The sequence below is a fragment of the Erinaceus europaeus genome, chromosome 7 (assembly GCF_950295315.1).
Source record: "Erinaceus europaeus chromosome 7, mEriEur2.1, whole genome shotgun sequence".
In the NCBI taxonomy this organism is placed as follows: domain Eukaryota; kingdom Metazoa; phylum Chordata; class Mammalia; order Eulipotyphla; family Erinaceidae; genus Erinaceus; species Erinaceus europaeus.
In genome coordinates, this window is record NC_080168.1 from 92,458,952 (window position 1) to 92,486,503 (window position 27,552).

A 27,552-nucleotide genomic window follows, 5' to 3' on the forward strand; every position below is an offset into this window, starting at 1 on the left:
ACAAAGAACGGGGCAGCTTCCAGTGGAGGTGATGGGACATGGAACTCTGGTGGTGGGAACTGTGTGGAGTTGTAGTACTCCTTTATCTTATAATCTTGCTAACCATTATTAAATCACTAATAAAATTTTAAAAATTATAAAAAAGAAAAGAAGGAAAATATTAGAGACCCAAAGACTATTCTGTAGTGTCAAAAGGAGCCATCAACTGGAGTTAAAGTCAAGGTATTATTATCAGAAACCTATAACTCACATCCACTTGAAGAACCTTTAGTAGCACTATAGTACCAAGGTAACCCAAATTATACATAAAAGATTAAAGGTGAGGGCTGGGGTAGAGAGCACAATGGTTATGCAAAGAAACTCTCCAAAGACATAGGCTCAGTTCCCCATACCACCATAAGTCAGAGCTGAACAGTGCTCTGATAAATAAATATATATATATATATATATATATATATATATATATATATATATATAAAATTTAAGATGACCCATGAGGCAGTGCAGTGGATAAAGCAGTAGTATAGTTAGACTCTTAAGCGTGAGATTCTAGATGCCAGAGTGATGCTCTGGCTCTCTTTTATCTTTCTCATAAATAAGTCTTGAGAGAGAGAAATAGGGGCGAGGTTAAAGAAACTACATATTTGAAAGAAAAAAAACTCAATAGCATGCTATATGATTTCATTAAGGATGAAAACCTAAGGCAAACTAATGAACAGAATTATTAATGGCATGTTAGAAATGCCCTTGCCCTGTCATACGCAGACATGAGCACACTCTATTTTGCTAGTTTGGACTCTCTTCACAGAGACCATGAGAAAGAACTGCCATGTGGATTCCTCAGCAAGTACAGATACACTGTGTACTGAAACCCCACTATCTCACTGGGCCAGGGCACTAAGCACTTGTATTTCAAGACCAGTAACAAGATTATTTTTTTTAAGACTTTGGGGGCACATCCTCAAAAATAAACACTGGATCGTCCTCCATCCCAAAAGCTTGGTCTAAGAGTCACTGTACAGAAAAAAGGAAATTGTAGGACCTGGAAACAGTTCAACTAAAGAGCCAGAGAACTTTGTAACATTGATATTCCCTTTTGTCTGAGACTGAGAAATTTAGAAACTGGATTGAGTACCACTCTGCAGGGGTGAAAAAGGTGCCTGACTATTGAGTCTAAGGGAAGGTGACTGAGCCTGCTCTCTGGCCTCTGTATCAGTTACCTTCTGTTGGACTGATATTGTGCTGTTTCGCCCTATTTAGTGCAGTGGCTATTGTGTTCATGATCAAGTAGTTCATGATCCCTTCTTCATGTGTGTCAGCAGCAGCAAGATCCTGGAGTATCTAATTGTGAGCAGGTTTCTAACCTGAGCCTCCAACTATTGCTTATCCCACCAGATCTCCCTTAAAAGATTCAATTATTTGGCTATAATTGCACCTGTCACACACAAATCTCCACATCGGCAAACTTTTCTCTTTTTAACTCACATCCCTTTGATGCATTTTTGCCCGAATAATGCTTTTCAGAATTCTTTTCACAAAAGCCCTCTGTACATTGGAAATGTAGGACCTTTCAAAACTGTTGGCACTGTAAAACATCATGTCTCCCTTTCAAAAAAGAAGAAGAAAGAAAGGAAAGCTGGCACTGATATCAGACACAAAACTTTAGTGCTCTAAATTGGAAATCTTCTCTGATAAGCCTTGTAAAGAGGATTCCACAGCCAGTGAAATGGGCCTACAAAAGGGGCCTGAGCAAAATGCCTCTGGGGAATTCTCAAATCATTCTAAGAAAGTTGCCATCATTTCGCCGCAGGGGGAAATAAAGGTCCTGATTGCTAAGTTCAAATTCAAAATGAGTCCCACATTTTTCTCCTCTTATCAGTTTTCAAAGCTGACTCTTCTCACTGTGTGTCTAGCAACTCCTTTTCTCTTTTTGCTGTAAATTAAAGCCTTTAAGAAGCAGTGAGTGAGCATCCAACATTTGCTTCCCACCCCCAAATCAGTGCATCTGTCTTCTAAACCATATTTCTATAAGTTTTGCTTGTTCTAAATGGCACCAGAGCCAGTGTTTAAGTGAAATCATGAAGGGAGGGGAAGGGAGAGGAGTGGGCGAGGTGGAGAGATTGCAATAATGAAAAGAAACAGGAGGCAGAGCTGGGAGCCAAAATAGAGGATTTTTTTCTTTCCCAATTTAACAAAACATTTGGTGGGTAAGTGTAACTATACTGGGATATCACAGTGAAACACACTAAACAGGGAGTTACTTTGTTTTTACTGCACTAAAAGATGATAATGGGAGTTAATTTGGGATAAAGGCAATTTTTTTCAGTGCTCATTTTGAAGACATACAGAGTTTCTTTATATTTAAAATAGCATACTGTAAAATCTAGCCCAGAGAAGAGTTTAGGCAGTTCTCACAGTCACTCTGTCTTAGAGCCCTGTCACAAGATAGAAAAACACATAGGTGGCCCATTTTTTAGGAAACCCAGCATCTAGTTACCCAGAAGGAAACTGCCCTCATTTTGTTCCCCCATCCCCAAGAACCATAGGTTGAGGGTCAGGCAGTAATGCAACTGGTTAAGCACACATGGCACAAATCACAAGGACTGGCATAAGGATCCCAGTTTGAACCCCTGGCTTCCCACCTGCAGGGGGGTTGCTTCATAGGTGGTGAAGCAGGTCTGCAGGTGTGTCTGTCTTTCTCTTCCCCTCTCTGTCTTCCCCTCCTCTCTCCATTTCTCTCTGTCCTATCCAACAACAACGGAATCAATAACAACAACAATAAAACAACAAGGGCAACAAAAGGGAATAAATAAATATTTTAAAAAGTAGCCTCCAGGAGCAGTGGATTCATGGTACAGACACCAAGCATCAGCAATAACCCTGGAGGCAAAAAAAAAAAAAAAAAAAAACCTGCTATGAATATATATATTATAGTCACTAGAGATTAACAGCCTACAAGAACAAAAAAACAAGACTCTAGCAGATCATCATGTACAAATTTGGTTTCAAAATACAACAGTTGGATCAGCAAAACAGCTCACCTGGGTAGTGCGTTTGTTTTGCTATGCAAGTGACCCAGGTTCCAGCCTAGTGCCCCACCACTTTAGAGGAAGCTTTGATGCTGTGGTGTCTTTTCTTCTGTCTCTCTGTCTCTGTTTCTATCTAAAAAAAAATGACCTGGAATAGTGAGACCCCAGTAAACAACAAAAAAAAATGGTTATAAATAATATATAACCATTTGGAAATATATAAAATGTTTACTATTAGACTACTCTTGAGACCAAGGTACTGTAAAACAAAGGGGTTATTTGTGCTTTTAGCAACCTAACAAAATAAGACACAATATTATAATTTAACTTTGGAGAGTCCAGGTCTAAGTACCCAGCCTTGTAACTGAAAATTTTCTAGAATTTTCCAAGACACACCAGCATCCGTGTGAATTTAAGAGGTGGCCCCCAAAGAAAATGGAACTATGTGGTACATCATGTCTTTTTTTTTTTTCTGGGAAGATCAAAGTGTCATTCCATCAGCCCTCACACAGGGAGGCTAAGCAGCCTGACCACGGTCACTCTGAGAGGGAGGGGTGGGGCTGGATTGTAAGCATGGGGTCCATAGGTCTTCCTGCCTGAGGACAGGGACACAGCAGCCTGTCTTTCTGCATGTCTACACTGCCCCGAGGCACTTCTTACTTCTATTTCCCATGAAATAGGAGCTGCCTCCTCTTGATAAATAAGCAGGGTCCTGGTGACTCTGTAAAGATCAAAAAGGGGATGGATGTACTTCTAACTAGCCTGGTAGTTGGGCCAATGACTGGATGGCAGGGCACAGCATCAGACCATCCAACAAGCACAGCAAAGCAGGCCTGCCAAGTCAAAGGAACAAAGTGTCACCGTTGTCTCTCTTATTCAACCTTTGTAATAAGTAAATCAAGACAGGAGCCATTCAACTTCAGAATATGTAAAATTTTGGAGTCTTTTTATTTTAGTACTACTGCTTTTCAACCTTTATGATAAGTAAGTCAAGACAGGAGCCATTCAACTTCAGAATATGTAAAATTTTGGAGTTTTTTTTATTTTAGTACTACTGCTTAACAGAATCATGGTCAATTCATAGATGATAGCTCCTTCCCCTGAGTTCAAAACTGACTCTTGTGTGACCTAGACTAAGTTACTTCAACTTTTTTGTGCCTCAGTTTACCTATCCACCAATTAAAAATAATAACAACAATGCAGAGGGTCACTGTATTAAGTAAGTCCATCCATCAACACTTAAAATAGTGCCTGGCAAAACACACACAGTCAATATGTATACATATGTAATTGCTAATAGTCAAAAATATGTATGGCTGGAGCTACTATTGTTATTGAAATGATCTCTGTTGCAAAACAGAAGGCATGACACCATTTTCTTCTTTTTTTTTAATATTTTTTATTATTTATTCATTTATTCCCTTTTGTTGCCCTTGCTGTTTTTTTTATTGTTGTAGTCATCATTGATGTCATTGTTGTTGGATAGGACAGAGAGAAACGGAGAGAGAAGGGGAAGACAGAGAGGGCGAGAGAAAGATAGACACCTGCAGACCTGCTTCACCGCTTGTGAAACTCCCCTGCAGGTGGGGAGCTGGGGGCTTGAACCGGGATCCTTACACCGGTCCTTGTGCTTTGCGCCACCTGCGCTTAACTCACTGCGCTACAGCCCGACTCCCATGACACCATTTTCTAGAGTCATAGCCTCTACTATCCTAACTGTGTCTGGGTATAACCCAAAACAAAATCCTTCTAACGGAGAAGACGATAGCTTAACTGTGTATGTGTGTGTGTGGGGGGGGGGGGATGAGTCTGGGTTAAAATATAGGAAAGAGAGACTATGCAGGGTCAGCTTTCTGACAGCTACTAGGTATCACACTGTTCTGTCACCCTGAGCAGCAGAAGTACCAGTAGCTCAGTGGAGGCAGACAGTTGGCTGCACAGGAAGCTTGCTTCACACTCTGGCGTCCTGTGGGAAAGAGCAAGCTACAGCTAAAGAGCTCATAAGGAATGGAGGTTTAACTCTACAAAGCTTGGGCTTATCTTCCTGGCTTCAAGCTAAAACCTTGCCTGGACTTGACTTCAACAAGCCCGAATATTAAAAACCCAAGAAGGCAGTGCTTAAGTAAGGCAAGTTTAAAGACCCAGAATCTCTCAGATGGCATTGAGGAGGGGCAAGCTGGGACAGATTCTACTCCCCCTCTCATTAGAGACCTAGTGAGAGACATCTGTTCTATCAAGAGAGGAACAGCCAACCTTTTCCATAAATCTGAAAGCCTGTGTCTTTACCTGCTGACATTATTACTTAACAAATGAGGATTTATGTCTGAGCCACAAGAAAAGGAAACAAATGACATTTTCCACCAGTTTAAGGGAGGGTTCTGTTCTAATAGGCAACAGCTAAGCAGAAAGTTCATTTAGTTAGAAACAGATGAAGGATACTGTCAGAAATAATTCACTTTTATTGTTCTTATAAAATTGAAACATGGCAGCAATTATAAGAAAAAATCACCTGACTATAAAGCCTTTTTTCCCTAAACTTTAACACAGTTATATTTAAAAATAACATTAATTGCCCCTTTAAAATGTTCGATGGTGACAAACAGACTTTCCTTAATACAAACTTACTTAGTTGTATTATGGCAATAAACGTTGCAATATTAGCAACGACACCATGAATTATGAATTTCCTAGTGGATAAAGTTTGCACTTTGACAGGAAAAGTAACATGTAAGGAAAGAGCAGAAAAGATATACCCTCATCAACCCATGCTGAAAAACCAAGTGTGGCTCTGAATGTGAAGCTCCCTGACTGAATACGTTCCTACCATGTTGTGGCAAGTAGATTTTTATTACTAGTAATGTGAAGTGCCACATCTGAAAAATAAAACAGAAGGAATCATTTTAAATGTTTTCATTAAAACATTTTTTTGTTTTGTTTTCTGGTGCAAAATTGCACTGCCACGCTGGCAATAATAACTCTACTAGAAAGACGGGTATTATGCTGGGTAGACCTCATGGAATTGACATCTAAGTATGTATGTTTCTACTAAAATCCCAAGTTGCTTCTCCCTGAGCAGTGAGCAAGAGGCAGGGCTGATGTGCTGTGTATCCTGTTGCTCGGTGCTGCTCTGGGCACTGCTACAGAGGCCTAAGGCATCTGCTCTCCATCTGGACATCTAGGGGGTGAGGGGGGCACAGTTCTGGCCTACACTGAAGAGAAAATTATTGTATTATGAATACAAAGAAGTAATAGAATAGAAAGAAGTAATACCTTTAAAAAATATTTTATTTATCGAATAAGAGAGATAGGAGAAAGTACATACACTGCTGGGGACTGAATTCAGGTCCTCATGCTGAGAGTCTAACACTTTATCTACTGCACTATCTCCCAGACCACAGAGAAGTTAAAAAAAAAAAAAAAAAAAGACATACTCACTAAATAATGGAAGTGAGCAGTGATGGCGGAGAAAGGGATCTATTGAATCTACAGGGGGATCCAAGGAAGCCTCTTGTGGGCTTCTTCAGGACTGTACCCTCACTATGACCTACCAATGGTATGGACTCCCCCACTCACCAAAGGGAGACTGCGTCATCCTACTCTGCCACTTAGGAAGACTGGTCCTGAAATGAGTGCAGCCTAGAATGTTCCCAGCTGGGACCATGAACTGCAAATACAAACTAACAGGGATTCAGGTTATACTGGTTCCTGTGCTAAAATATGAAGATATATGGGCCTCAGGAGGGTCAGGTTGTCATGGTAAATAGTGAGTAGTATTTATATATTTTCTTCAAGTTTGGAAGCTACTCTTTGCCCTGACCTAGTTTTCTAGTCCTATTCTCAACCTTGACACCATCTTCCCAGACTGTATTTTTCATCCACCTGCAGATTAGCTATCAAGCTCCAGCAAAAATTACCAGTCATGGGCTGCCAGAAACATACCTACAACAGATTTCTAGCTTCTATCCACCATAAAATCCCTATTCCCATCTGTTCTGTTGCTATTTTATGGCTCCTGTTCATTAAACATTTTGTCCTGCTTTGTATCTTACTGCATTTCAGTCACCAAGTTACAGAAGCTACTATGATTTCATCCTCAACTCCTTGGGCAGATGACCACACCAATGTGCCCTAGAACCTCACCTCTAGAGGTACCCCACTAGGGAAAGATAAAAACAGGCTAGGGATATGGATCAACTTGCCAGTGTCCATGCCCAGAAAAGAAGCAATTATAGAAGCTAGACCTTTTACCTTCTGCACCCCAAAAAGAATTTTGGTCCATACTTTCAGAAAGTGATAAAGAATAAGGAAACTTCCAATGGAGGAGATGGGACACAGAACTCTGGTGATGGGAATTGTGTGGAATCATGCCCCTGTTATCTTACAAACTTGTTAATCATTATTAAATCACTAATAATAAGTAAATAAATAAATACAAGGACCAGCACAAGGTTTGAGCCCTTGCACTCTACATGTGGTGAAGCAGGTCTGCAGGTATCTACCTTTCTCTCTCCCTCTCTATCTCCCCCTCTCCTCTCAGTTTCTCTGTCCTAGCCAATAAAACGGGGGAAAAATGGCCACCAGGAGAAACGGATTTGTAGTGTAGGCACTGAGCCCCAGCAACAACCCTGGAGGCAAATAAATAAATAAATAATTGATAAAACCTGAAGAAAATAGGGAAATATCATACTGGTTATGCAATAAGGCCTCCATTCCTAAGGCTCTGAGATCCCAGGTTCAATCCCTAGCACCACCTTAAGCCAGATCTGAGTAATACTCTAGTAAACAAACAAACAAATAAATAAATACACTTCATGCTTTACTCTCCACATTTCCAAAACCTCAGTCTATACACATAGCTTCTGAAGGGGTGCTTAAAATCTGAACCTCAGAGAATATGGTTTATTAAATTGTGATTTTATTTTTGACCAGAGCACTGTTCAGCTCTAACTTCTGGTGGTGCTGAGGATTGAACCTGGTACCTCAGATCTCAACCTCTAGCAGTACCAGTGATTTTTCAATCTAGGCAGGAGCATATAGGAAAGCATCTTTCCCCACCAAAAATATTAGACATCATTGATTCACCAGCACTTTCTCTGCATTTTAACATGAGGAGGGCTGGAGCATAAGATTTGGAGGGTAAAGAGGCATGGGAGGAGGGAGAAAGAAGCAGAAGATGTGGTTTGATGAGATCAGAGGTAGCCCGCCTCCACCCCCATCCCCCTATGTAACAGGGAACCACCAGAAGTTAAATAAGGGAATGCTATATGCTGATGTGTGGCTTTGGGGGGGGGGGGGGACACACAAATTGCTTCTACAAAGAAGGAGCACAATGAAAGGAAGACATAGTCACAATATTAGCATAGCCTGTTAGATTTCTTATTCTAGACAGCAGTTCCCACTGGGTGCAAAGTGTCCCCCAATCTCCAAGGAACTTTTATTTGCCTGGACATCTTTGGTTATCACATCTGACGGGTAAAAGGAAGGAGGCTCCAGGGATGCTGCAAAAGATCCCACAATGCACAAGACATAGCATAGGGATTATATGATCCAAAACAGCAGCAGTGTGAGGCTGAGAAACCCTGCCATGAAAGAAGATGAGGTGGCCAGAGGGTGTAGCATGGCCCAGCCCACAATGGACTTCCCAGAGAAACAAAGAAAGGAATAAACTGCAAGGCAGCTGACATTTCTGTTCTGCCTCTCTCCACATGCCTGGGGGAACACTCAGACCCCTGTAACCTGGAATTCTGGATCTTACCCTCTCCCTCCTCTGAGGAATGTACTACTGGAATAACCTTGAATGTTACCCAGTTGATTTTGTGAAAGGATATCATCAGCAAACTTCAATACTTGATTACAGACAACACTGCTTATAATCACAACTGGTGAAAGCTTACAGCTCCACAGTAAGGAAGAGCAGAGTCACTGCCTCTGAGACTCCTCAAAAGGAGAAAGAGCAAGACTAAAGTCCCACTTCTAGTAGAATCAATGACTTTTCGATCCAGGGAGAAACACAGACTAAAGTAACTCTTCCCACCAAGAATACTAGGCGTCACTGATTCACCAGGGTTTGGTGTGTGTGTGTGTGTGTGTGTGTGTGTGTGTGTGTGTGTGTGTGTGTGTGTGTGTGTGTTTCTTGTAGTCGTCAGGACAGAAAACATTCCCCAAGCTAATTTTTCACTTCTTAATATGTATTTTATCATAAGATAATAGGAGTATAATTCCACACCACAATCACCACCATAGTTCTATACTGCCACCCCCCTCCAACAATTATTACTTTAGTTCTCCTACGGTCATAGATATGTGTTTTTTCCTTTTCTCAAGTTCATGCCCTTCAATTTTCTATACTCCACATAAGCATGAAATCATCTTGCAGTTGTCTTTCACTTCCTTACTTACTTCACTAAGCATAATTACTACTAGTTCCATTCCTTTACTCCCAAAGGACACATTATAGTCTTTTTTTAACTGAGTATTATGTCCTATGACTTTTGTTGTTGTTGTTGTCTGTATTTTTAAAACTCAAATTAGGGAGCCAGACATATCTGGTTGAGCACACAGGTTACCATGTGCCCTGTCTCCCTCTCCCCTCTCAGTTTCTCTCTGTCCTATCAAATAAAATAGAAAACACTTAAATTAAAATTAGTGACTTTTATTCCATGGTTAAAAGGCTTCTCCCTCTTCCAACTCTATCTACGTATTTCTCATAGGCTTTTTTTCTTCCCATATTTTAAACTTTTAGTCAAGAAAATGAAAAGGCACACACTCTATCATCAGTTTTCAAAATCAGCTTGCATTATCTGGCCAGAATTAGGAAACCCTAGTTCTAATAGTGTGTCATGTAAGTTGAGAGGAATGTAGTTCAGTGGTAGAGCATAAATTTTGCCTTCATGAAGTCCTGAGCTCAGTCCCTGGCATTGGGGGGCAGGGATATGTAATGCAATGTAAAAACAAGTCAAAGGCATGTTTAAGGTTCAAAATGTGTTGAAAGCTATTATACCAAAATACATTCTATCTGAAGAGAAAGAGAAAATACTCCCCCTCCCCAGATAGTCTTTTCCTTACTGCTTTCTCATTTCTAGCTGTATCTTTGGGGTTCACCTTGTTCTGGTTAGTGCTGTCTCCACTACAGCAGTTCAGCAACTGAAGGCAGTTATTTGGAAGCAAAGTACAAGTACCAAAACAGTAGCCAAGCTGCACTTCACAAATTGGAGACTCTGCCCTTTCACAGGTTTGCAATTGAGGGGATGAGATTTCATTACAAAGACAAAGCCTGGGGCAGAAAACAGCACTCCCAATATATGACCTATGCAGTTGACTATGTGGTTGGGAGAGGACTTAGCACTTCATAGTACAGAAAGATTAAAGGGATTTTTACAGAGAATTTTGCTCACATAATATATTTCTAGAACAAAATGGGAACTGGCAGCAGTGGTTGCTCTGGTGAGGAGAAAGTGAGTACCCAGATTGCAGAGTACTGGGAAGATGCCTCTGCTCATAGTAATCGCTTTCTAGTACTCTGAATTCCAATTTACATAGCTTGTTTCCAACTCGTACAATAATAGTCATAGAAAAATCAAAGTAACAGGTCCTAGAAAAGGATGACAGAAGACCTAGTGGGGGTTGTATTGTTATATGGAAGACTGAGAAATGTTATGCATGTACAAACTATTGTGTTTACTGTCAAATATAAAATATTAATCCCCCAATATATAAAAATAAATAAATAAATAATCAAAGGAAGCAGCTAGGGAAATAGCTTAGCTGGTAGGCCTTGGATATGTGAAGTTCCCAGTTTGAAGCTTGGCTCCACTTGTACCTGACTAGCACTCTGGTTTCTCTCTCCTCTCTCTTTCTCTTTCTCTACCTTATATGAAACAAATAAAATACATCTTATTAAAAAATTAATAAGTGGCTGAGTACACATGTTATAATGCACAAGGACCCAGGTTCAAACCCCTGGTCCCCACCTGCAGTGGGGAAAGCTTCACGAGTGGTGAAGCAGGGCTATGGGTGTCTCTCTCTCTCTCGCTCTCTTTCTCTCTCTCTCCATTCCCTCTCGATTTCTGACTGTCTCTGTCCAATAAATAAATAAAGATAATTAAAAAATTAAAAAATCAAGTTAATGGTATAAACCCCCCTCAGAAAAAAAGCCTGTAAAATCTCCAAGTTTTGGGGAGTCGGGGGCAGCCGGCTAAGCGCAGGTGGTGCAAAGCGCAAGGACCAGTGTAAGGATCCCAGTTCAAACCCCCGGCTCCCCACCTGCAGGGGAGTAGCTTCACAGGTGGTGAAGCAGGTCTGCAGGTATCTATCTTTCTCTCCCCCTCTCTGTCTTTCCCTCCTGTCTCCATTTCTCTCTGTCCTATCCAACAACAACGATGTCAATAATAACTACAACAATAAAACAACAAAGACAACAAAAGGGAATAAATAAATATTTTTTTGAATTTTAAATCCCCAAGTTTCTATTTATCCTCCTCTTGTCTGTATGCTCACAGCATTACAAGAGGAGAAAGCACTCAAATATGCAAAGTGAGATTTAAATTCAATCCAGTACTTTCAGTTTTTATTTCCAACAACCAGGAGAGTCTCAGTCTCTCTCTCTCTCTGAAAGAATCACCCAAAAATCCCTCAAAAGCAACACTGTCTCATTTCAAATTCTCCTTTCCTCTCCCTCTACCTTTCCAAGCCCTCACTTAGCATCCTCCAATACCCTCAATAATTACTAGGACAAACTAATTCATTCTGTAACCCAATACAAAACCTTAATGTTCTCATAGAGACCACCCCCTCAAACCCCCTGCCACTTCCCTTCGCATTCTTACTATAGTCACCTAGATGAAGTTTTTCACTTTGGTGTCCTCTTGTCCAATCCCGCCCGTTTCTAACTAATAAGCATGTTTCTTCTCAGGACCATGAACTCCAGATCATTCTCTGTACTTTCCAACTCCCGCCCCATCTATCTTTCTCAAATACAATTATGCGATCATGCTTAAGACCCTTGTATATTTCCCTACTGCCTACTGCTCAGATCTGACAAATCATTTCCCTTGCAGACTCAAGAAACATTACAGGGGCCAGATCGACCTTCTCGTGGTGCATCCCGTGAGTACCCATTCATTGGAGAAACTGACGATCCTTCCTAGCCGACTGAATCCACATGGATCCCAGTCACTTTCAAAGCCAGCAACAAGCAGCTCCTGACAGCTTTCAACCTGACACTGTTGACTGGCTACGGAAGAAGGGCAAACGCTAGAAGAACAGGGGCCAGAGCAGTGGCGTGCCTGGTTAAGCGCACTTTAGCATGCACAAGTACCAGGGTTACAACTCTCACTCCCCACCTACAGGGGGAGCACTTCATAAGCAGCGAAGCAAGTATTACAGTTGTCTGTCTCTCTCCATCTCTCTCTCTCTTTTCTAAATCTTTATTTATTTAATGGATAGAAACAGTCAGATATTTAAAGGAAGGGGAAGATAGAAAGAGAGAGACACCTGTAGTACTGCTTCTCCACTCGCAAAGCTTTCCCCCTACATGTAGGACCTGGGGGCTCAAACCCAAGTCCTTGTGCATCGTAACATATGCACTTAACCAGGTGCACCACCACCCAGTTTTTGGTTTGTTTTTGTTTGGGGGGGGGTTGTTTGTTTGTTTGTTTGTTTTGCCTCTAGGGTTATCGTTAGGGCTCGTTGCCGGCGCTATGAATTCTCTGCTTCTGGCGGCCATTTTTTTTCCATTTTATTGGCTAGGACCGAGAGAGGGTAAAGGAGGGAGGGAAGGAGACAGGGAGAGAGAAAGACACCTGCAGACCTGCTTCACAGTTTGTGAAGCATCTCCCCTGCAGGTGAGGAACTAGGAGCTCGAACCTAGATCCTTGTGTGGGTCCTTGCTTAGTACTGTGTGTACTTAACCGGGTGAGCTACCTCCTGGCCCCATTCTCTCTCCATTTCACCTGCCCCTTTCAGTTTCTCTGTCCTAACCACAGGTGGAGAGGGAGAGAGAGCGGGAGAGGGAGAGAAAGAAGAAGAGGGGCCGGGAGGTGGTACACCTGGTTGAGTGCACATGTTACAATGCACAAGGACCCAGGTTCAAGCCCCTAGTTGCTACCTGCAGGAGGAAAACTTCACAAAGGGTGAAGCAGGGCTAAAGGTGTCTCTCTGTCTCTCTCCCTATCTCACCCTTCCCTCTCAATTTCTGGCTGTCTCTAGCCAATAAATAAAGATTTAAAAAGAAATAATGAGAGGTTATATAATACTGGTTAAACTTTCAGCTACTTCAAACACTAAAAAAAATAATGATAAAAGCTCAAGGACTGGCATAAGGATCCCAGTTTGAGCCCCCGGTTCCCCACCTGCAGGGAAGTCACTTCACAGGCGATGAGGCAGGTCTGCAGGTGTCTGTCTTTCTCTCCCCTGTCTGTCTTCCCCTCTTCTCTCCATTTCTCTCTGTCCTATCTAACAATAATGACATCAATAACAACAAAAAATAACTACAACAACAATAAAAACAAAGGCAACAAAAGGGAAAATCAATCAATAAATAAACATTTAAAATTTTTTTAAATACACTTTTTAAAAAAGAAAAAGAAGAAGAAGGGAGAGGAGGAGAAGGAGAAGGGAGGTTTAGAGATGGGAGGGGATGGGAGAAATACCACTGGGAATGGTACATTTGTAGTGCAGGCACAGAGACCCAGAAATAACCCCGGAGGCAATAAATAAAATAAAATAAAATAACATTTCAGCCCTAACATAAAGCTCATGTTCTGGTCACTCTGGTGTCACAGGCCCTGCATGTGTATGCCTCTCCCATGCCTCATACAACTTTGCACCTGCTGACCCCCTGACTAGAAAGCTCTCCCTCCCCTCCCTAGTCTGCCTTGTCCGGAAAGAAGTTCCTATCTATCCCTCTAGCCTGTCGGGACTGTCTCCTTCCCTGTGTCCCTCTACTGCTTTGTCCACACCTCTGCTGGCACCCTAACCATGCTCCTTCCTAATTATGCTTCCATCTCCCCAGCCAGAGTGTGAGCTGTTTTAAAAAACAGCTGCTATATTTTATTCACCTTTGAATCCACTACACCTCCCTGTGAGCACTGCACATAAATGTTTGCAGAATGAATTGGTTGAAAGTACTTTGGTAAAAATGTAACACGTAATCCCAAAATTTTATAGACTTCTGTGGCTAAAATCTTATTTCTTTGCACCCCCTCCCATCTCTGCATACCTACTGGCTCGCTATCCCAGGTCTCAGGAGGGCCAGTTATTCAAAGGGAACTAACAAAGTGCCTGCTATTTGTAAACAGGGCCATTTGTAAACCCTTTGGGCTATATTTAGAGTTTGCCCCTCTCTCTCTCTCTCTCTCTCTCCTTCTGACATGGCTCCTATGAGTATGCACTCCACTTTAAGCATTTCTTTTCCAAATGCCTTGAGTCCTATATGTAACCTTTGTTTTCCCTGAAAACACTTTCAAGATCTGAAAGGAGCTTTAAAAATTAAATGAAATAAAATAAAATAAAATAAACAATGTAGTGACCCCATAGGGAAGTCTAAGAAGAAGGGGGGGCTCCAGTCCCTCTGCCCACTTCAACCCCCATCAGCTACTGAACTGCTTGAACTTCACTCTGCTCCCCAGTGACAGTCCACACCAGCCCATTACTCACAAGCTTATTCAAGTAAAGTGGCACCATAAGCAAAGAATAAGTAAAATGGGCAGAAGAGCAGAGATCTTTTGTGTTACTGGGTCAACTTCCAACATGGGGTGGCTGGAAGAAGCCTCGCCAAAAGAGGAATACTGCTCTGGCAGCAACTGGTATCCTCTAGTTTAACTTGATTTTAATCCTGTCTATCTAGAGAAGCCATCAGACTTCACACATTAGGGAAAAAAAAATAGAGGCCCCTTCAGTCTCACCCAGTTCAGATGCTGGTGGCAGATTTAGATTGTCACCTGTGCATATGACCAACCAGCCACAGATGAGCAAGAGCAGCTCCATCACACACACACACACACACACAAGTTGGCTTTCAGACACAAGTTGCAGGGCTAGGTTGATACCTGGGCTTCTGACTGCCTGGATACTCTGAAGGCTCCCCAAGCCCTTCCATGAGTTTCATTAACTTGTGAGAGCAGCTCACAGAACTCAGAGAAACATTTTACTCACTGGACTCATGGCTGATCACAAAAGGATCAACATCAAGAAGACAGATTAACATCAGTTGAAGAGATATATCAGACAAGATATGGAGTCACTCTTCTGAATGTCCAAACTTTGTCCTTGGTTGGGGGGGTTGTAGAGGCTTAATTAAACAGGTGTGATGTGTTAAATGATTGGACATCAGCAATTGATTTCACCTTTGAGATCCCTGGAGAGCAACAAAGAGGAGTGGGCCTAAAAGTTCCAAGCCCGGGGCGGGGGATAATGAAGAGCTGGGCTGGGCAGTGGTGCACTTGGTTAAGCACTCATATCAGTAAGCACAAGGATCTAGGTTTGAGCCCTCACTCCCCACCCGCAGGGAGGACGCTTCATGAGCAGTGAAGCAGATCTGCAGGAGATTATCTCTATCTCCCCTCCCCTCTCAATTTCTCTCTGTCCTATCAAAATAAAAATAAAGCAGAAAAAAATCCAGGTTGGAATTCTAAAAAAAAAAAAAAAGTTCCAAACCCCCAATCAAAGGGTTGGGTCCCCTAGACCACCTTGAAGCAAACCAAAAATCACTTCTCTTAACTTCTCTGACTTAACAAAAGACAACTTCACCTCTCTCAGGGCTTGGGAAATTCCAACGGGTTTAGAAAGTATGTTAAAAATGGGGATGGCAAGCAAATATGTAGTCCTTATTGTAAATCACAGTATCACAAGCAGGTAGCAAATGAATCCTGAGTGTTCACCAAGGATAGTTCTCAGCCTCAGGGTCTGTGCTCTTGTTCTTCAGAATGTTCTACCTGGAGATATTTGTATTCAGGTCTGCTCAAATATCATCTCACAAGAGATTCCTGGGATGACTCAATCCAAAAAAAGTAACATCTGTCACTCTTCATTGTCTCACCCTGTTTTATCTCTTTCCAGAATGTTTAGCACATGCACCTGATATTACCTAGCTCTCTGTTTAGAGACTGAAAGTGGTATCCCCTACTCATTCAGGAGGGCAGAGGCTCTGTCTTCTGTTCTGTCTTCTCTTGTCTTCTGACAAGCCAAGCATATAATAGCCTCCCAATAAACACTATAAATATATATATACATATATATCACAAAGAAAAAAATATATAGCTCAAATAGTTTACAATTTGGGGAACTATGCAAAATATATGTAACAAATGGGTAATAAGGAGAGTAAATGCCAGTTTCTGAGGAAGGAATGATTGCACAAGAAAAGAAGATGGGACTGGCTGAGGAAGAAGCAGTTGTTCAGGAAAGGAGGTGAGCACATCTCACACTGGAACACTGTACAAAATCATGTGTCATGAAGCCAAATTATTAGCACATGGCTTCACAGCTTCCTCCCAGCCCCTCACCCTTGTTGAAGCCATATAACTTCACCACTGTGCTTCTCTCCACTCTTAGCCCACTCCAGGAGAAAAAAAGTATAAAAGTCCCTAAAGCAAAGCCTTCCAAGCTGAAGCAACTGAAGAAAAACCAAAATCCCATCTAAGTTTTGGTGGGTGATATTGGAGAAATGTCCAAGAAACCAAAATGGCAGGCAGAGCAGAGCAAAGTACTGAAGACTAAAGGAAGTTAGTAGTGGACTGCTTGTGATGTGTAGACATGAACCTATTTAACGTGAGAGGGGCCTCCTCATGGGAAAGGCACACATGCCCCAGATGTGGTCAACTTACACTCTTTGCCCCTCTGTCTTTGTCTCTGCATCCGTAAAAACATGGGGTTGCTGTGGGGATTAAATGAGTCAACAAAATCAGGATGTGGAAATTAGCCTTATTATTATAATTTCACTGTGTGGGGGACCAGGCATTGTTGCACCTGGTAGAGTGCACACGTTATAGTGTGTGAGGACCCAGGTTCTAAACCCCCAGTCCCTATCTGCTGCAGGAAAGCTTCAAGAGCAATGAAACAGTGCTATAGGCCTCTCTCTCTCTCTCTCTCTCTCTCTCTCTCTCTCTCTCCCTCCCTCCCTCCCTCCCTACCCCCCTTGCCTCCAGGATTATCATTGGGTCTTGGTGGTAGTACTGTGAATCTACTGCTCCTGGTGGCCATTTTTTCCATTTTATTAGCTAGGAAAGAGAGAAATTGAGAGGGAAGGGGAAGATACAGGGAGAGAGGATGAAAGACACCTGCAGACCTGCTTCACCACAGTGGGGAGCTTGGGGCTCAAACCTGGATCCTTGCATGGATCCTTGCACTTAGTACTATGTACACTTAACCAGGTACCCAACACCCAGCCCCCCATGCTGCAAGTATCTCTGTCTCCCCCCTTCCTCTCAATTTCCCTGTCTTTATCCAAAAGTAATTAAATGATTAAAAAAAAAAAAAAAGAATTTCAGTGTGATCCCTGCTTCTGTAAGTGCAGTGTTTTACTAGTGTTCTATATGGTTTATGGCTTATAAAAAGTACATGTGATAGGGCCAGCAAGATAGCTCACCAGGATAGTATGCCTGCTGTGCCAAGTGTCAAGAAAGAGGTTCAAGTCTGTCCCCCAGTACACTGGGAGACACTTTAGTGCTGTGGTGTTTTCCCCTCTCTCCTTCTTGCTCTGCCCATCTCTATATGAAAAAGTTGTCCTGGAATGGTGAAGCACCAGTAAAGCCATAAAGAAAGATTGCATGTGCTTCAAATAGCAAAGCCATTAACAACCTGGACAAAGCAGAAGGTTCAAATTAGAAAGAGAAACTGGAATGAGAATTTCAAAAGCTCTGTAGAGCTGCCAGTGAGCCTTGTTTTCCCATAAGCCCTTGGGATGCAATTACTTCAGAGGTCAAAAGAGAGATTAAGATGGTGGGGACACAGAATTTGGCAATGGTGCAGTGTGAAACTATACCCTGTAACCTTACAGTCTTGTAAACCACTACTAATGGAAACTAAAAAAATGACTTAATTTTTTTTTGAGAGAGAGAGAGCTTAAGTCACTTTCAGGTACTGTGAGTACTGACCACTTCACAAGGTAAAGGTCTGCATCCTGCCTAGGTTTCCAATGTGGGTACTCACGGTTCTGGGGTGTAGAGGGGGTCCGAGCCATGGCGGATGTACTGAGTACAGTGAAACACTCTGTAGGCCAGTCCTGCCAGAAAATCTCGAGGACTCAGATATCCCGCCACCGGTCTCACTGTGAAACCGGATCTTTCTAAAGAGGTAACAGAAAGAACCAGTTATATGTGAACCCCATAAAACGTGAGGGTTCAAACAGGGCTTCCTATTATTGATGAGGATGTCCTAGAAACAAAGCAATCACGGTCTTAAAATTCTTGATAATTGAATGACACATACTGTTAACAGCTATCACGTCTGTGGTTCCTGATTACTAAAATAAACTTGTGAGTGATGGTTTCCAGGGAAACAAGGCTTTCATTAAAATGGAGAGAGAGATGAAAAAAAATATTTAAAGGTTTACATTCAGAAGCCAAATTGTGGTAAGAAAGCTCAAATACACAGGAGAAGATTATAATCTAAGATGAGGCTTACCACATATTACCTGGTGTCTTTTGTGGAAGACACTCACAGGTCGAGATGTATTATTCCTCAGCTATGTGGAACACACAGCTAATTTGCCCCTTCACTACCTATTTGCATCAGTTTATTATATTAAAGCTTTCTTTTAGCTCCTGCATTCTATATTGTTGTTTTCTGTGATAATGTGAAAACACTGTAATTCCTGCAACTTGAATTCACATGCACTGTGAATACATTTATGTTAAGAGGAGACACAACAGACAGAATACAGTAAAATCTGCGTAATTGCCCTATACTTCTAACTCAAGGATCTGTGTTCTCATTTAAGGACTACCCTTCTGTTTCCTTCTCAAAAAGATCAGGGACACTTCTAACAGGAGTGCTATTCTTATCTCTGATGCCAACATTGTGAAGGCTCTCATTCTGAAACCCTCAGCTTATTAGGAGAGCCCCTCAAAAGGGTTAAGAATGGTCTTTAAAGACAAAAACTAATTAAGCTTATAAAACAAGTTCATCCTGAGATGTTCTGGCAGCCACATGGAAACATTCCTGTTTTCAGGCCTCCTTGGAACTGTAATTCTAATAGTATTGTGTTCATTCCAGAAGCTTGCACTTTGGAACATTCCCCATGAATGATCAAAAAGGTAAGTGTGTCTTTTATTTTTCTGTTTTATGTCAACTAAGCCACTTTATCCCACCCAAAAGGCATGAGTGGTGGTAGAGAGAGGAATTGTCTACATTTTCTTCCTTTCCTTTCCTTTTCTTTTTTAAAGTTTCTGACATGCAGAACTTTGTTTTTGAATTTTTTAAATTATCTTTATTTATTTATTGGATAGAGACAGCCAGAAATTGAGAGGAGAAGGGGAGATAGAAAGGGAGAGAGACAGAGACACCTGCAAACCTGCTTCACCACTCGGAAAGCTTTCCCCTTGCAGGTGGGGACCAGGGGCTGAAACCCAGGTCCTTGTACACTGTAATATGTGCTCTCAACAAGGTGTGCCACCACCCGGTCCCTTCTTTTCTTTTCTTTTCTTTTCTTTCCTTTTCTTTACTTCTCTTCTCTTTTCTTTTCTCTCCTTTTCTACTAGAGCACTGCACAGGTCTGGCCTATGGTGGTTAAGGGATTGAAACTGGGACTTCGGAGCCTGGAATAGTAGTTTTGTAATATCTATATAATTGTAAGTAGCACCCAGGAATGAGCATAGAGCCTAGAGAATTACTGATGAACCACCTCCCCTACCCTATTTCTTTGAGAGAAAGAGAAGAGAAGGAAGAAATAGGCAGAGAGAGAGAAAGACTCACATCTCTGTCATCTACAGAACTCTCCTGTAGTACTTGAACTGGAATCCATTCTATGCTTCATTCCAGTCACTATTGTAACAGCAGCAGCAAGTCCAGACCCTGGCAATTTTTGCTTTAAAATACTGATTTAATTAACAGGCATCCCCCCCCCCAGAGTAAAATCCTTTGCATTCAATATTATCCATAATGTTTCTTTATCTGGAACAAAAACGTTTTTCAGAAAGCAAATTCAAGGTACCCTTTGCGGTCATCCCATACCTGTGTGGTCCAACAGACTCACTCTTAGCTAGGAAAAAGCTCAAGGCTGAACCTGCAAATATCCTTCGAAGGTGCCCATACATACATAATCACCTATTACAGAGAGGTCTCAGCAAGCCCCCGGAGCTGGAAAAACAACTGAGTCCATCTTTCTGTTTCTTGCACTTCTCCTCCTTCCCACCCAGTAACTGCCAGATCAGTGAGTGTTTCTCTTTTCAAATCAGAAGGTTTTGATTTTTTTTTTCTTTCTTATAAGTAAAAGGGCTTTGCTGAAACGCATGTCCTTAGAATGTAAATAAAGCTGTTGGCGCACAGGAGACACCTTGTGTGAAGGCTTACCTTTCAGAAACAGGGAAACGTCTTCGAGCTGCGGTACATTGTCCTCCCTGTAGCCACAGTACTTAGTCAGCAGAGGGAAGTTTTTCAAATATTCCCGGCAAGCATGAGTGGGGTAGAGTTTGGAGAGCTCTCGGAACACAACGCCCCAAGTTTTGGTTTCTTCCTCTGTGTATTCCACCCTGGGAATAGGCTGGCCACTAGGCAGAGGAGAAAACAAGTGCATGGAGTTTCAGACCACTAAATGTCGGGGGGGGGGGGAGATTATCACCTCCACACCTATCACAAGTCAAGCTGGACTTTGTATTGGTTTATTAATTTCTTCAGGGCTGGACCCTCATACATTATTCCCAGGTCAAGTATTGTTCATTCTTTTCACCAGAAATAGAGACAGAAAGGGAGGGAGAGGGGTAGTGAAAGAGGGAAAGGTGAGGAGAGAGAGAGAGAGAGAGAGAGAGTGAATATGTGTAGCTTCCCTTAGGCTGTGCAATAGTACTCTTAACGTTGTACTGGGACTCAAGCCTACATCTTTGCACATTATGTAAACCATGCCATCTACCAGGAAAGTTATTTCCTGGCTCCACAAATCAAAGGATACCTAAGTGTCTAAAAGGATCCCATTCAGTGTTATTTTTGAAAGTAAATGTGTGGCCCGAGAGGTTGTGTAATGGATAGGGCACTGGACTCTCGGGCATGAGTTCAGTCCCCAGCAGCATATGTACCAGAGTGATGTCTGGTTCTTTCTCTCCTCCTATCTTTCTCATTAAAAAAATTTCACAAACATCTCATAAAAACTGCAGCAAAGGTGGGCGCGAGGAATAACATCATTGCAAGACTGGCCAGCTCCTCATGGGGCGTGAGCGCTTCCACACTACGATCATCATCTCTGGCATTATGCTATTCCACTGCAGAATACTGTGCCCCAGTATGGTTCCGTAGCCCCCATGTCCACTTGGTCGATTCCAAATTATATTCCTCCATGAGGATAATTTCTGGAACCATCCGTTCCACCCCGGTTCCATGGCTGCCAGTTCTTAGCAACATCACCCCGCCAGATATTCGTCGGGATGCGGTATCATCTAAGTTCATTTCCCACGTCTATGCTCGACCGGACCTGCCAATATACACGGATATCTTCGCCCACCCTGTTCAACGCTTGACGTCTCGTCACCCAATCTGGTCCCCTACGCCTACACTGAACTTCTCTGTTCCAGTCTCTTGGAAACAGAGCTGGCAGTCAGCTGAGGTAAAGAACAAACACCTCATCACAGACCCCTGCAAGCGTCAACCCGGCTTTGACCTAGCACGTTATGATTGGGCCCTCCTCAATCGCCATGGAACAGGCCATGGCCGGTGCGCTGCTATGTTCCATCGCTGGGGAGCCAGAGACGACCCGAACTGCCCCTGCGGCTCCAGACAGACTATGACCCACATAGTCAATGACTGCCACCTCTCCAGATTCAAAGGAGGTCTCGAAACTTTACATCAGGCTCAACCTGATGCTGTTGACTGGCTACGGAAGAAGGGCAAACACTAGAAGAAGAAATTTAAAAAAATTTTTAAAAAAGTAAATGTCACCCTTCTAAGCTCATATTTGGATTTCCATACAAATGATGTAACTAAGTTACAAACTTATGGAACTCTGATAAAGTCTGTGTATGTGTGCGTGTGTGCATGTGTGGGTGTGTGTACACATGTGTGTGTGTGTGTGTGTGTGTGTGTGTGTATGTGTGTGTGTTATTACCACCAGGGTTGCTGGGGCTCAGTGCTTACACAATGAATCCATAACTCTTACACTTACTTTTTTTTTTTTTTTGCTTCCAGGGTTATTGCTGGGAGGTGCCTCCACTATGAATCCACTGCTGCTCTTAAAGGCTATTTATTTTCTTTTGTTGCCTTAGTTGTTTATCATTGTTGTTATTATTATTGTTGTTATTGCTATCATTGTTGTTTGATAGGGTTCAAGAAGGTAGGGGAAGACAAGGAGGGGAAAGATAGACACCTGCAGACCTCCTTCACTACTTGTGAAACGACCCACCCTGCAGGTGGGGAACCGGGGGCTCGAACCAGGATCCTTACGCTGGTCTTTTTGCTTTGCGCCATGTGCACTTAGCCTGCTTTGCTACTGCCCAGTCCCCTCTTCTTTTTTTTTTTTCCACTCTGCTTTGGCTTATGGTGGTGCTAGGGATTTAATCTGGGACCTTAAAGCCTCAGGCATGAAAGTCTGTATGTATAAGCATTATGCTGTCTCCTCTGCCCTTCTTGTTGTTGTTGATAGAGATAGAGAGAAATTGAAGAGGAAGGAGGAGATAGAAAAGAAAGTGTCATCTAAAACCCTGCTTCACTTCTTGAGAAACTTCTCCCCTGCAGGTAGAGCGGGAGCTTGAACATTACCACATGTGCATAGTTCTTAAACCGCCATCAGTAAGTGCTAAGTCGTAGTTTGAAGGGAGCTGATTTATGTGTAAAGCTATGCTCTGAGAGCCTTTTCTGTAATCACCTGACAATAGTAATACAGTGAGTCTTCAATTAATGTCATCAATAGGCTCTTGGAAACTTGGACTTATTAAGCAAAATGCTGCATAATGAAAGTAGGTACTCAAATAATGCCATTTAGCTCAACCTACCAGAGAATATTTTTTTCTCACCTACCTTATTGCAAAATGACATGAAACTAGATGGCATTATTTAAGTTTGTCCTATGAATGCCCCCCCTCTCTCTCCCTTCATCTAGCAAAGCACCAAAAGAATAAACCCAGAGCCTCACACATGTGTGATAGCACTACTAAGTATCCTCTAGGGGACAATTGTTTTATCCTTTATTTTCTGAAGATGGAGAGAGAGAACAAAAAGACCATCATAGACCTACTAACTTTTTCCAAAACAGAGACCCCAAATCTTCATCCGCAATATTCTAGCCTTTAGGTTCATGATTAGTCAACAATTTTCTTTGCTTTCTATATTAACTCTTTTTTCAGCCACCAGGTTCCAGATGATACCATGCTGCCAGCTGAACTTCCCAGGGCAGATGACCCCACCATGTATCCTGGAGCTCCAATCTCCCCAGATCCCTGCCCCACTAGGGAAAGGGCGAGACAGGCTGGTAGTATGGATCGACCTCTCAACACCCATGTTCAGCAGGGAAGCAATTTCAGAAGCCAGACCTCCCACCTTCTGCACCCCATAGTGACCCTGGGTCCATACTCCCAGAGGGATAAAAATAGGAAATCTATCATAGAAGGGGATGGGATACAGAGTTCTGGTGGTGGGAATTGTGTGGAGTTACATCTCTCTTATCCTATGGTCTTGTCAGTGTTCCCATTGTATAAATAAAAGCCTAAAAAAAAAAATCATCAAAGGAAAAGAGGGGGGGGTGGAGAGGATGTACCACAGCACCACTCCACTGCCATGGAGCTCCCCCATGTCATTCATGGTGTTCTCATGTGATACAAAGACTAAAACCCAGGACCTCATGTACTATTAGGTATGTGCTCTACCAGGTGAGCTATTTCCCAGCCCAAGAACTGTTTGTTGAAATTAAAATTCACTGCAAATTCTCTGTCCCTTGTGTGGAGCCTGCCACAGTCTCCACGCATAATTTTGAAATTGTTTAGTGAGAATCTATGTTAAATTTAAAATCAAGAGTTTTGAAAAACACAAACTAGAAGCATTTATGCTAGAACACACACACACACACACACACACACACACACACACACACAAAGTCCTCTCAGTTTAAGAAGGGTCAGCAAAATTTTTCTGTAAAAATCCAGAAAGTAAATATGTTAGGCTTATGCGCTACCCAGTCTCTGTCACAAATGGTCAGTTCTGCCATTGGATCTGGAAGGCAGCCATGGACAATATGTAACCAACTCAACATGGCTGTGTTCTGATAAACTTTCTCCACAAAAGCAGGTGGTGGGCATGAGTTGGCACGTTCCAAGTAGTAGAATGCTAATGCTGATGCCTGGTTTAGAATATTAAGAGCTGGCAAGGGAAGTGGCTCAGCTGGCAGAGCACTGGCCTTGTGTGCCTAAGACTCCCGACAGACTATCAAGAAATGGCTCTAGACTAGAGTGGTCAAGAACAGTTGTAGAGGAGGTGTAGCTTAAACCAAGACTTATTGATCAGGTAAGATCTGAAAGTTCCCTGACAGAGAGAAAGATGAGAAAGAAATAATAAATAATGTTCTACTAGCAACCAACAGCCAAGAACAGGGAGGTTAACTTGGGCAAGTAGAGAAAGGTAAATTATGGGCATGTGCTTTCACAAACTACTACTTGAGAATCTAGTAGTATTAAAATTTAGGTGGTGGCACACCTGGTAGAGCACCATATGACAATTCTCAAGGACCCCGGTTCAAGTCCTTAGTCCCCACCTGCAGGTGAGGGAAACTTCACGAGTGATGAAAGCAGTGCTGTAGGTATCTCTCTCCTGCTCTCAACCTATTTGTCCCTTCCCTCTCAATTTCTCTCTGTTTCTATCCAAAATAAATACATGAATAAATACAATAAAATATTTAAGGTACCTATTCTGAAAGTGAAATCAGGCTACAGGAAATCCTCTCATTACATTTTCGGTAGCCACCCACATCATTCTCCACTGCTCACCCTAGCCAGTTGTCAGAAATTCTGCCCCTCCAGTCAGCCAATATATACACATAACATATGGACACCCAAACATACACACACATCATGGAATTGTGCCCTTGGCATCTCCACTAGCCAGTCTGCAGCAGGCAACCACCACAGTGTCCCTCTAAGGGAAACTTTGGGGAGCTGGGTTTCTTTGGAAGCATCCCCCTATTCCCAAAAAAGGGGGGAGGTAGAGAAAGGGATGGTGAGAAGACATGACTAGGAAACATCCTCAGATCTCCAATTCTTTATAAACTTCATTTCTCCTACCAGAATGCTTTCTGTTTAAAGTTCACATCCAAATGTGGTTCCTATGGCCTCAAATTGCTTTTAAACTTTTCTTTTTTTCAATTTACTGCAGTGACTAAGGGATGTGGGAAAACACATAGTGAAGAAAGAACCCAAAATTAACATTTGCTTTCTCGAAGTACCAATACTGTGATTTATATAAAACAAATTAGAACAAGATTAGCCTTGCTTAAATTTGGCTGTTGACAACAAATAAAAAATTACAACCTGGCAAATATTTGCTGAGAAGATCAAGACTGCTAAGACTTAGCAGCTGTGGTGAATTTAGCATGAACGCTCAAAATGGAAAGATAAAAATAGAAAAAAATGTAGGGAAATAAATATATAAATGGTCTGCCTCTGGTTCCAGAAAATTCCCCGAAATCAATCTAAGACGGGTAAGCCAATAAAGCTAATAAGGGCCATGCACAATCAGAAAGTAGGGAAGCGGTGAAGCTGAAACAATAAATGAAATATTGAGAAGCCATTTGAAAAGAATCATTAGGTCAAACTTTTGCCTTCAATATTGATCTGCAAACATGCAGCATTTCAACAGGGAACTGAATTGGCCAACAGGAAACAGCAGAAGGAAAACAAGAAAAAAAAAGAAAAGAAAAAGGTAAGAGAAAGTGTTCACAGATCTGCTACTTCAAAATGAATTCCAAGAGCCAGTGAAATAGTTCACTTGGATAGTGCACTATTTTGCTATGTGCATGACCCAGGATTGAGTCTGGTCCCTACCACGTTAAAGGAAGCTTCGGTACCGTGGTCTCTTTCACTTTGTATTTCTTTACCTGAAAAAGAAAAAAATGTCCAATGTCCCAATCTTAAGAATATGGATGGTCATGTATAATCTCATGTGTCTGTTTGTGTGTCCTGCCCAGAAAGTAACTCCTCTTTGGGCTAGTGACTGCTGTAATGCACTGTTCTGATCCTGGACAAAAACAAATGTAACTTTAATTAAATCAAGAAATTTTTTTTGTGGTCCAGGAGGTGGCACAGTGGATAAAGTGCTTGACTCTCAAGCGTGAGGTCCTGAGTTCAAGCCCCAGCAGCACATGTACCAGAGTGATGTCAGGTTCTTTCTCTCTCTTCTCCTATATTTCTCATCAATCAATAAACAAAATCTTTAAGAAAAAAACAAAAGAAAGAAAAAGTTTTTTCATATGGCTTTAACTCCCACCCTTACTGATGAACTATTTTTTTTCCTGCAGGATCATTTTTTTAAATATTTATTTATTCATTTTCCCTTTGTTTTTGCCCTTGTTGTTTTATTGTTGTAGTTATTATTGTTGTTGTTATTGATGTCTTCGTTGTAGGATAGGACAGAGAGAAATGGAGAGAAGAGGGGGAGATAGAGAGGGAAGAGGAAGATAGACACCTGCAGACCTGCTTCACCGCTTGTGAACCGACTCCCCTGCAGGTGGGGAGCCGGGGGCTTGAACCGGGATCCTCTCGCTGGTCACTGTGCTTTGCGCCACCTGCGCTTAACCGCTGTGCTACCGCCCAACTCCCTGCTGCAGGATTATTGCTGGGGCTGAAAAGCACTAGAAATCCACTGTTCCTGCCAGCCATTTTCTTTCTCTCTCTCCCTTTCTCTCTTCTTTCTTTTTATTAGATAGGAAAGAGAGAAATTGAGAGGGCAGGAGAAGATAGAGAGTGAAAGAGAAAGACAGACACACCTGCGGACCTGCTTCACCACTTGTGAAGCAACCCTGCTGCAGGTGGGGAGCCCAGGCTGGAATCTGGGCCCTTGTGCCGGCCCTTCTGCATAGTACTATGTGCACTTAACCAGGTGGATTACTGCCTGGCCCCTGAAGTAAACATTTAGAAATCAAATTCGCCACATAGTAAAGGTTAGCTTCATTCGTTTCATTCTATTAAAATATCTATGGGCCAAGGGAAATAGCAAAGTGATTTATGCAACATATTTCTATGACTGAGGCACCAGAAGTCCCAGGTTCAATCCCCAGCACCACCAGAAACCAGAGCTATGGTAAAAAGCAGTACTATGGTAAAAATCAATTAATTAACTAATCAGTCAATTAATTAATAATATTTGTTAAGGTGGATGGTACTCTTGCTCCAAGAAAACT

General features: G+C 42.1%; 1 protein-coding gene across 1 annotated transcript in view; it reads right to left on the bottom strand.

The window, feature by feature from the left end:
- TPH2 (tryptophan hydroxylase 2) overlaps nucleotides 1-27,552 on the bottom strand; it is a 125,797-nt gene that overhangs the window by 60,053 nt on the left and 38,192 nt on the right. The window contains exons 6-7 of the mRNA XM_007531276.2: nucleotides 20,538-20,734; nucleotides 18,177-18,312 (exon numbers count right to left, since the gene is read on the bottom strand). Coding sequence (XP_007531338.1) covers nucleotides 18,177-18,312; nucleotides 20,538-20,734 — 333 coding nt within the window. The remainder of the gene's footprint in view (nucleotides 1-18,176; nucleotides 18,313-20,537; nucleotides 20,735-27,552) is intronic.